The sequence below is a fragment of the Cornus florida genome, unplaced genomic scaffold (assembly GCF_030987335.1).
Source record: "Cornus florida cultivar Cherokee Brave unplaced genomic scaffold, ASM3098733v1 CherokeeBrave_3.0.0_Hap2_Chr01, whole genome shotgun sequence".
NCBI lineage: Eukaryota > Viridiplantae > Streptophyta > Magnoliopsida > Cornales > Cornaceae > Cornus > Cornus florida.
This window is the reverse complement of record NW_026775571.1, coordinates 113,811,048-113,823,218: the sequence shown is the minus strand read 5'-3', so window position 1 is coordinate 113,823,218 and position 12,171 is coordinate 113,811,048. Positions and strand designations below refer to the sequence as shown.

The 12,171-nt window shown below is 31.7% G+C and overlaps 1 protein-coding gene across 1 annotated transcript; it reads right to left on the bottom strand.

Annotated features, from left to right (window-relative positions):
* Nucleotides 1–9,233, bottom strand: LOC132281108 (uncharacterized). The gene is made up of 4 exons (XM_059782845.1): nt 9,157–9,233; nt 8,957–9,092; nt 583–1,188; nt 1–471 (listed from the first exon to the last, which is right to left on the bottom strand). The coding sequence occupies exons 1-4, from the start codon at nt 9,231–9,233 to the stop codon at nt 1–3; spliced, it is 1,290 nt and encodes a 429-aa protein (XP_059638828.1).
* Between the last annotated feature and the right edge of the window lie 2,938 nt (nt 9,234–12,171).

Below are 12,171 nucleotides of genomic sequence, written 5' to 3'. Positions count from 1 at the left end.
TTAAGGGAATTGAATTGCAGGTGGAATAACCCACTGAAAATTGGATATTAGGCTATCAACTGAAACATAAGTGTCCAGTTGAAGAATTTCCATTTCAAAGAGTCCTAATTGAGAGACTACTGGGCCATTTGGAAGCCAAAAATCCAACCACATCATAGTATCAGTGCCAGCCCCCACTCTGTGTCTAATGAGACCACATGCCAGTCCCCTAAGCTTCAACAGTCTTCTCCAGAATCCAGAACTTAGTGCAGTTGGTTTGATGGTCCAAATACTCTTTGCTTTTATGAGGTAATTGAAGGTCCAGGCAACCCACAAACTGTCCTTCTTGGTGCATAGCTTCCAGATGTGTCTAAGGTTACCAAGGATATTAGACAACTCCAAGTCAGGAAATCCCAAACCCCCATTGATCTTAGGTCTGCAAATAGCAGACCAAGCAGCCTTTGCTCCACTCTTCTTCAGCTCCACTCCAGACTAATAAAAGCTTCTCAAGATTTGATTGATTTGTTCCAACACCTTCTTTGGCAATATAAAGGTTTGAGACCAGTAAGTTTGTATGGAGCAAAGTATGGATTTAATTAATACAGCTTTGCCAGCATATGACAGGAACCTAAAAGTCCAATTTCTGATTCTAGCAGTAATCCTGTCAACTAAGGATTGACAGTCTCTGGATACAATGGAAGATGGTGATAGTGGAACTCCAAGGTAAGTAATGGGCAGACAATCAGCTTCAATTTGCAAGAGCTGTAGAATAGCATTCTTAGTAAGAGTGTCAACCCCAGCAAAGAAGGCTAAACTCTTTATTCTGTTGATCTCCAAGCCAGAGCATGACAAGAATTGGTTAAGTGCATTCAGTAGGATTTGAATTGAGGCAATATTAGCATGTGAGAAAATCATGATATCATCTGCAAAGGTGAGGTGAGTGATGGCCAACCTACTACACCTCCAATGGTATTTAAAACCAGGGTTAAGTCTTATGTGATAAGTAAATAACTGTGAAAGCACCTCCATTGCCAAAACAAAAAGCAAGGGAGAGATTGGGTCTCCTTGCCTAACCCCTCTCTTCCCCTTAAAGAATCCAAAGAGCTCTCCATTGAGGGAAATGGAGTAAGATGCAGTGGTAGTACACTGAGTGATCCGGTCAACAAATTGTTGTGGGAAGCCAAAGACAATAAGGAGATCAATAATAAACTGCCAATGGATCGTATACAGTTAAAATAACTGTTACTGAAAGTCTTTCAAGTATTTTGAACAAACACAATTATTCATGAATATGTGCAATATAATAGCTAGTATCACTGTAATTTTGACTAGTAGTTATATATTACCATAATGTGGGATTTTTGGATATATTGTAATATATATATATATATATGGAGTGAGAGAAAGACTGTCAAAAGGATTTGTACCAAAAGTCATGTCACTTGGTTTATATCAATAGTCACATCTTTTGGTTTCTATTGAAACTAAAAGTCATGACTTCCGCACCAAGAGTCTGTAAAAGACTGTTCAAGGGAATTTTTTTTTAGTATTGCTAACTGCATATTTCAATTTGTTGTATTCTAAAGATGTTTTGTTATAAAAAAACTCAATTACCGTGGGACAAATTATTTAAGAAAAGTGACCATATGCCTTAAAGTCGCAAATCATTTTTTCCGTTCTTTAATCATCTGTATTTGCCTCAATAATGGGTAAGGGGAATTATTGACAAAGATTGTTTGTGCTTATAATAACTGGTGTTTGGATATGCATGGTAAAGAGAATAATCCTCCTCTTTGAGAATTATAAAAAATGAAAGGGTTCAATTGGAATTTGAAATGCGACTAAATTGATCCTAGGTAACACGATAAATAATTTATATTTTTTTATTAAAAAAAAATTGCATTTTCATGACTTCGTTTGGTAATATGAAAATAGCAAGAAAAGAAAAGAAATAAAAAATAAAAAAGAAATTTGAAATGAATGAGAAAAAATTAATTTTTTAGCATGCAATTGGTTAGAATGAAAATTTATTCAAGAAAATTGTAAGAAAATATGATATTATAGTTTAGATACCTAAATTACCCTTATTTTATAAAAATTGTTAAATGATAAAATAAATAGTAGAATAATAGATAATTAATTAGTTGTGATGTATATAAAAATAAATGGAGTTTTCAATTAATTTAGTCCTTGCAAATTATTATTTATTTCATGTCCATATACGATGAAAAACAATTAGGAATGAAAGTCAAGTTAATTCACCTATATATGATAAAGTTATTGTTAGATTACAATTTTTGGTTTTTGAACCCATTAAAAAAAAAAACAAAAAAAAACGTGTTTATATATGAATGATGTTATTGGATAAAATAATATCAATAAGTTGTCGGGTAAAATAAAGAATACAAAATAATAAGAGGCTACTTTCACGCGAAAAATTTTGCTCAAAAAACAATAGAGAGTTGAGAGAATCCTAATTTTTTATAACTTTTCCTTTTCTATTTAACCAAGCTCAAATTTTTTTTTATTTTATCTAACCAAATGAAGTCCTAGTTTACATAACCAAACAAAACTGGAGTTAATTTTAGTTTAAGAATATTTATGATTAAAAGGTTTTTCACTTTGACACATTATTTGAATCAAATAATACAGTCAGGACACATTGATAATAATTGTTCAGAGTTAGCAGCCCCAACTAGTATCAATGATCATCAATATCATCTCCGGACGTTATTAATATTAAAATATTTAGGCTTGTTAATTATTATTTCCATTCTTATTAATCATAAAAGGAACATAGGAGTTTGTAACTAAATATTTGACAAAATAAGATCATCTAATTCCTATTCCTATAGACCGCGTAAGATTTGCACTTCCTCCCGAATGAATTAAAAATAAAATCTACGTTCATTTGGTATTTTAACATGAATTCCTTTTTGTATCGAAACCGAATAAACAAATAGAGACGATCAAATAGAGCATATCATCACTATATATGTTTAAGTATTTTCTGGCTTCTATTACAAGGTGGATGACGCGGCAGTATAAAAGGTGCTTTCCCATAATCCCATTGTTAAACTTCAAAAAATGGAGTTGACTTTTGTTTCATTAAACATTGTTGAGCATGCTGCACGAGTGCCCGCGTCATGTTTCACACCCTCCACCTCCACAAAGGTTCATCCAAGTACCTATATTGGCATCTACTAGGAAACACTAACTACAACCTATAAAATCTTCAATTTTGGAAGTTTATTGTGCAAAGGCAAGGGATCGCACATAAATGGAGTAGGATCGGAGCATCTTACAAGTTAAAAGTATTGGTAGTTAATTACAGGTAGAAAACTTTTGTAACAGATTTATTCAAAAATTTAAACTGTTGAGTAGTGCTTCATATCCACTCATTTATATTCATTCACTATTCCATTCGGATCCGATATGAGACAAATACCCCTTTCTTATAACATTCTCCCTTATTCGAACTCGCAACGCTCTCGTTGTAATCGGACCACCCTGTCTATCCAGGTGGCTCACCCGGGTGCCTTCTGGACCGAACGCTTGGCGTGACACCGGATCAAGAACTGAGTTTGTCTCTGATACTAATTGTAACCCGTGGACGCTTACCCATTTACTCAAAAACTTAAGTTATTAGATAGTGCTGCATACCCACTCATTTATAACATTTTCCATCCGAATCTTATATGAGAGAAATACCCTTTGTAACACCATTTACTACAATATTTTCAACACGTACAATAACAGACAATTTCCATGACTAGACATGCTCCAGAATGCATGCTCGCACACCAAAAATAACATGCATTCTTATTGTCACATGCATAAATGCACCTTCAGTTGCATTGTCATATTTTTTTTTTTTTTTTTTTTCATTGGTACTCACACACACATGTCTCTTCTGAGACTTGAACCTCTGACTTTCCTTTAGGAGGTAAGATGCTAATACCGCTAGGCCACTGGCCAGTTGGTTTCAATCGCATTGTCGTACTTCGAACGGGAAATTTTTTATTGCATTCGTTACAAAAAGTTTCCCAAAACTGAAGGAATTACATTGTCGAAATAAACTTGTTTATGAACGATCTGCGAAGGAACTTTAGGACATATGAAACGGTGGGGCAGAGTTTTGAATGTTAAATGAAGTCTTCTCTCTCTATTGATAATGATGATATTAGATTACTGTAAGCCTAATGGAGATTGGGAGTTCAAATTCCTTTCAGTCACCCTAGAAAATTTGCATGTGAATGAATGGATTGCATGCATCCAATTGTGGAATATTACATTTCACTGATCGAATGGTACTTCTCCCATTGCAGATCTATATTTATCAAATTCTGAATCTTTAAACTCACTCAGTCGTTCTGTGTTTACCACATCTGGACACACAGGAATTCCAAGTTGTTCTGAAATGGTGCTTCATCAGAGCTCAGAATCAGCTTTTGCACACACATTCTACAGATTATATGTTGCACAAAAATGGTCCAAGATAAGGTACAATCTAGGGGTGGCAATTTTTACCGCCCCGTTAATAACGGATATAAAAATAACTTTTATACCTTTAGGACGGGTTTGTATACAAAAATGACATGCATTAGGCCACTGTTAGTGAGCAGTAGCAAGATTTTAAGTGTTTTCAATCTTCCTCTCAATGCAAGCCAAGTAAATACAGGTATTGAACTCTCCAAGGTGATTCCTTTGTACATATTGTCATTATAAGGATATACTCCGTATAAAATTGATTACTCTAAACACAAGACATGAGTTTTGGTACAGAGAAATTTTATTGAATTTAAGTAGGAGGTTAGTTGCCTACTTTAGATGGCAAGGATATTGTCAAGTTACAACTAGATTAGGGAAGGAAACTATGTACCAGCTTACTCAATGAAATGTAGGACTATATGAAGAAAAAAGAAATGCTTAAAAAATGGAGAAATTATTGTATGGTCTTGGGACCATTGCTGCAGACCAATAACATTGTAACATGTAAGTAAAAAAATGGAATAAAGTTATACAAAATTGACGTATTTACTGGCAAGTGATTGACCCGAGACTAATGGTCCTGTGGCTTGTAGTTGTTCTTTTGTACATGGCTTTAAGAAAATGTGATATAGGAAGCGTGGACTAGTAACACCACAAATGATAGAAGTCAGTCTAAACAAGAAAAGTTTTAGGAAAACATGACTAAGGGAAGCGGTTTGGACTCTGAAGATCATGAAACAAAACCTTGAAAGAAAAGAAGTTTGAGCACCTACATTAGTAGGGATGCAAGTAATTAACTACTTGTCCCCCTACATATTTTAATTTTTTTTCACAGCAAAAGTGAGAAAATTCATTCTGTGTTGTGGAAATTATTATTATTATTATTATTATTATATTTTTTTATATATATGTCATAATTTTACACGAAACAACATACAATAAAAAATTATAACTTTTCAACTTGCAGGGAATTTACAAATAATTACAAATTCACAATAATTTTTTAAAAAAGAAAAGAAAAGAAAAACGATAAAAGGCAAGAATTAACCTAGCAGCATATGAGTGGTGATTAACCAAAAACCCTAATTTACCTGATCAAAATCTGAACACAAATTTGGTCCGCTTACTAATCAAGTTCCCTCTCTTCAAGTTGAATTCCACCATCTTAAAATCTAACAAAAATAACTTATTCTTCAATTTTTTGTATGTTATTTTATACATCCCGTTCAAATGACTCAACCTCAACATCAACTTAGACCTTTGTTAAATACCCGAAAATAAAAAATAAAAAATATTTTACTTAAAAAATAAAAATATTTTACGTCAAAATAAATGGAGCCTAACTCTTTCTAAATAACAAATTCATAATTATTGTAGAAGTACTCTTGTACTTTATTTTTTAAAGGCAATTTTTGTCATCTCATTCTTTTAAAAATTATAAAATGAAGTGCAAATATCCCCGTCTCTTAGAGCAATAACAATCAAGTTTTTTTTACAATTACTTGAGATTAGCTGCATGAATCTTATATATATATATATATATATATATATATATATATATATATATATATATATATATATATTCTCTTAGCTGTACATATTTTTATTACTTGTAAACTTCGTATTATGTCATCCGAAAAATACCAAAATTTTAGATAAAATTTCAAAAGTGAGAAATATATGGTAGTTTAAAATTTTAGATTAAAATTGTAATGCAAATAATACTAAAAGTTATTTCAGTTCGTGAAAGTGATACACATACCTTTTTTCCCATAGAAAACATAATTCCTTTAACATTTGAAGTTGAAAAGTTTAAACATTTCTATATCCATGCCCTTGTACGCGTGGACATTTTTCCGGTAAATTTAACCTACTTATATGCACGTTAAGGTTTAAAAGACGCGGTAAAGTTATGTTCAAGCTGTAGAGGATCAGTACTTTAAAACAATGTCGCTACATTGCTTTTAATTTCAATTCCCACAGTTCTATGTTTTAAACTTTATATCCTACATGTGATAGCGTATAGTCAAAATTAATGAAATTTGCAAAATTAACAGGGCTTTTGGCGACGGTGTAAGTCGCCTAAGGTTTTAATGTTGAGTTTTAATAAAATAAATTTATGTAGAAATCAAAATATACTGTAATTAATTAAAGAGTAATTTAAACTCTTATCTGATTGATGATTAACTTTAGATATCTTTGAGAATTCTTTATCGCCCTTTGAGAGATCTGAAAAATAGAGCGTCTTACCCCCTTCTGAAAGTTGTCGATACGATAGGACTGAATAAGGGTTTTAAAACCCTTATATATAACAACAACAGGGGGGACGGCTTCTTTACAAACAAGCATATCTAAGTCTCCCTTTCTATCATGAAAACTTAGATATCAATGGTTAGAATTAAATCACACCAAATAAGTTGAAAAACCACAATCCAACGGTATAAAACCATACTCCCAATTAGACCACCAAATTGGAAAGTACAACCCAATCCATCAAGTATCAATAATCACATTGCAATCCTATTTTAGAAAACGTAATACATAGGACCATAAAATAATTTTTATTATTTAAATATATATATATAAATTCCAACAATCTCCCACTTGGTCTATATACTCTAAGTTCTATAAAATGACACTATGGATTGCAACACACTTTATAAAATTTGAGTGGCGACTCATTTTTATTTAGAAAACACAATTATCGAAATTAATGGATTGAAACTTTAGAACACTTTCCTCCATAAATTTCCTCAATAGTGGATCATGAATGCGTAGACAAGTAATATATTAGTCTAAACAGTTCCATGGTCTCAAAACTGATTCCATCTAGGATTTAAGCAAATATAGTGGTTTTACTGTATTTCATGAGATGTGCAAATTGCATGGGGTCTAAACGCACAACTCACTATCCGTCCTGCTTCATACCATCGCGGTATGTCACCTGAACATATTAAAGTAAACCACCAACCTTCTATTCAGTGTGAGGGTTTACCGATATGGAGCCAATCCCATATCTAGCCCAAGCTATCCATCCTACTTCATACCATCGCGGTATGTCACCTGAACATATTACAACAAACCGCCAACCTTCTGTTCAGTGTGAGGGTTTACCGATATGGAGCCAATCCCATATCTAACCCAAGTTATATCCTCATAGAGTGTGAAAAATTCCCACAGGCAAAATTTAATATTTATGTTTGGATTTACCAATGTGGTGTCAATCTCACATCTAATCCAAACAACCTCATGAGTGAAGTACCACTCCCAGACAAATCTTATATTTAGATTTACCGATATGGCGTCAATCTCATATCTAGCCCAAACAACCGTATGAGTGAATTATCACTCTCAGACAACCTTTAATAATTATTTTGGATTTATCGATGTGGTGTCAATCTCACATCTAACCCAAACAACCTCATGAGTGAAATATCACTCCAGGCAAACATAATAGCACGTGCATAAACTATGTATATCAAGATAATAATAATTATGCATCATAACTTTATTTTGAATGTAAATAACTGTCACCATAAGGCATAAAGGAAAAATAACTATCACCACAAGGCGTAAAGAAACTAACTGCAATGTAGCATATATAAAAGAAATACCGGACATCAAAACATAATGACTCTCGAACACCTATGCGAATCTCGTGTTTTATAAATACTTTATTATCTTTGGCTGAAGACCTTTAGTGAGAGGACATGTAACAATCTTTCTGTAACCATATGGGAAAATCTTAAAGGCACTTAAACCTTAACTTTCTCATGCTTGAAAATGAACTTTATGTTAATAGGCTTACTACGCTTGGTTTGATCTTAAAACCATAATCTTTATACGAATTACTTTCAACTTTAGTCTAGTACATTTTACACACATCAAGTGCTTTGGACTTCTGGTGGATTAAGTACATAATCATACCTTGAGAACCAATCAATGATGACAATGAAATACCTTTATTACAAACGAACTACAATAAGAAATGGACCACAAATGTTGATATAAATATAGTCTAAAACCAAATGACCGACTAGTCTCAAAATTGCGTTTCTTAGCATTTGTCCTTAGACACAACCGACGCATAAAATTTGTGGCCTAATAATCTCATCCTTGACCAAGCGTTCAAATCTCTTTTGAAAGACATTCCCCAATATCCTATGCATAACATAGATGAATCCTCTTTGACTAAAACACGATTTTATTCGGATGGTATCGAGTCAATTGAAAAACAAGAAGCAAGTAGGATCACACCCGAATCTATCCACCATGTTTATACCTATATTTTTACCAAGTTAGGCTCAAATATTAATATGGTAATTTTCTTTCTTGCTTTGTTTTTCTTTCCACCACAATAACCTTTTCTTTTAATGTCCTTTTATTTATACATGATCAACATTTATCATTCCATGATTAATGTTTTTATTCTGTTTAGCCTTATTCACTTTCTTGCCGCCTAGTTTCTTCATGAAACTATTCTTACTATCACCACAAGATAAGCTGATTCAGTTTTAACACCCTTGAGTCGTTTCCATTCAATAACACAAAATGCTAATAGCTGGTTAATGCCACATTTAACTTTTTGTGAATTATAATTTACCTTGAAAAGCTGGAAAAACCTAAGCAGAGAATAGATCACCATGTGGACTAATTAACTTATTAGCAAATATGATTCTCTACTACCTCAGATCATTAACCAGCTTGCACATCTTATAGATGTACTCCCTCACTGAACCATTACCATCATATCTCACTAACATAATCTATGTCAGATAATAGTATTGTAGTTACTTCTTAATACCCATTAACTCTTTGTTGATCAAATCAAGAAGCTCCTTGGCAATATCAAAACTAGAATACCACCTTGAATAGTATCACCAATAGAAGTATAAATTAATCTAATGGCATGGTAGTACCTGTAGTTCACTTCAAAAATGCAACAACTTTTCTACCTAAGAAGACAATGCACTGGGCATATGGGTTTCTTTCTAAAACAACAGATACGTAGTCCAAGAAATCCAATATAATATCAAAACTTGTCTTCTAGGCAGTATAATTTTAACCATTCAATGGTTCAATCCCTATGAGATATCTTTAAATTGCGGAAGCGTCTGTAACCTGAATAAATATTATATTGAATAACATCACATAAACAACATATAGTAATATATCTCAGCTTTAGGGATTATAACTTTAATTCGTGCTTGGGGTTTTAAGCCAAATTTATCAGGGTGTTTTACTATGTGCAAAACCATCCACCCCACGGGAACAAATAAAATGCCATCTAAAAATCACCTTTTGGCAGAATTTTAGATTTTATTTTATCCCCAAACCTGCGATCAAATCGCACATATACCTATTTGATTATACTTGAATTATTGCTAAACACTTCCACTACCTTTTGGCAAGAGGGTTATTTAGTTATAATTCAAGCACTCTCAAATATTCTACTCACTTATCCCACACTAAGACATTGATCACCTTTTGGCAGAACTAATGCCTTCATGTAAGTAAATGCATTGTGAGACCTCAATAAGACCAATGTCTTAAAAAAAATAATAATAATAAATAATAATAATAACCTTCGTGAGCGTGTCACCTTTTGACAGGCATCACCCACTTTAGCTATTACCTTTAAAACGATCACTTTACCGATCTTCCTAAACCCCAAGGAAAGACCTAAACTGTAGATGTTCTATTTTATTTATGTTCATATTTATTTAGTGCACATAAGCCAAACCCAAAATTATGGAATATTTAATTTCACTGTAATATAAATGGCTTTAATACAAATAAATAAAGCCTCCTCGTACATCTTAAGAAATTACAGTGAATAATATAATAATAACATGCACGTCAATCAAGATTTAAAAATCTCAATTCTATATATACTTTAATTAAAATAAAATAACTAAACCATGATGCATGTATATTATATATCCGACAAACAATTTAAAGTACTTTGAATCTTTAAATCAATTAAGTTAATAATACTTACTTATGGCACGCAAGCTCCCATAAGTTTTCAACTTAAAATTGAACAAGTATCATTAATTACTCAATGTGACTAAATAGGCACACAACCTCATGTCCCACTCAAAGGTCACTGATTATATGTAATATAATATGAATTAAAATTCTAAACCTGACATCAACTAGGCAAAAAACAAGTCATACATTAATACCTCATTGACCATTTATGCATTTGATGCGTGAATGTATAAACACATTCAAATAAACTAATCCACTTTAAATTCATAAAAGTAGAAACTTCATATATATATATATATATATATATATATATATATATATATATATATATATATATATATCAAAACATATATATTCACAATACAAAGGCTTGCTCACAAAACCAATCAGTCAAATATGTGGGTAAGAAAAGATTTACATCACTTGTACATGTACATCTCTAACCTATGAATATATATATACATGTATTAATTATGTATTCATACCTATATCTATATCCGTAGGACTAGTGTTTCTAAGTAAACTTTTATTATAATATAATATTATAATTTTTACATAAATGATCTGGGTACTAAAACCAATACATTTGTTTTATATATAATTATATATGAATCAGCCTTATATAGCACCACGATAATCAATTGATCCAACTAACAAGATAGTGACAAACTTCAAAACTTTACAATAGCTTTACTATTCAAATCTTCAAGAGCTTTAGTATATATATTTTTAAATCAAACATTCTCTCGTTCGGCGTGCCATGAATTAATATACAAACTGATAACATAAAACAAATTCTAAGAATATGTATATCAGTTTATTATCATACACCAATTGTTGATATAATCAAACTATTCTCTCGTTCGACGTGCCATGAATTAACATACAAACTGATGGCATAAAACACATTCTAAGAATATGTATATCAGTTTATTATCATGCACCAATTGTTGATATAATCATGGTGGAATCTCGTACAAAACAAAAAAAAAAAAAAAAAAAATGCTCAAATCTAAACCATAGGTGCTCAAATCAGAATAAAATTGATACAAATATTTTATTGTTGTATAAAATATTTTCAAACAGAAAAATCAATTATTACTATTTTGATTTCTATAAATCCTAACCTTACTCTGATACCAATTGTTGAGTTTTAATAAAATAAATTTATGTAGAAATCAAAATATACTGTAATTAATTAAAGAGTAATTTAAACTCTTACTTGATTGATGATTAACTTTAGATATTTTTGAGAATTCTTTATCGCCCTTTGAGAGATCTGAAAAATACAGCGTTTTATCCCTTTCTAAAAGTTGTCGATACGATAAGACTGAATAAGGGTTTTAAAACCCTTATATATAACAACAACAGAGGGAGACGGCTTCTTTACAAACAAGCATATCTAAGTCTCCCTTCTTATTATGGAAACTTAGATATTAATGGTTAGAATTAAATCACACCAAATAAGTTGGAAAATCACAATCCAACGGTATAAAATCATACTCCCAATTAGACCACCAAATTGTAAAGTACAACCCAATCCATCGAGTATCAATAATCACATTGCAATCCTATTTTAGAAAACGTAGTGCATAAGATCATAAAATAATTTTTATTATTTAAATATATATATATAAATTCCAACATTTAATGCTCCGAGAAAAAAACACATATTGCTTAAAATTACTTTCGATGAGACTTGTAGTT

Coding starts and splice junctions, on each gene's coding strand:
- LOC132281108 (XM_059782845.1), bottom strand. CDS start 9,233: ATGTTAGTGAGATATGATGGTAATGGTTCAGTGAGGGAGTACATCTAT. Junction 9,093..9,156: donor AAGCTGGTTAATGATCTGAG/GTAGTAGAGAAT, acceptor TTCTCTGCTTAG/GTTTTTCCAGCTTTTCAAGG. Junction 472..582: donor TGTCATATGCTGGCAAAGCT/GTATTAATTAAA, acceptor AGCTTTTATTAG/TCTGGAGTGGAGCTGAAGAA.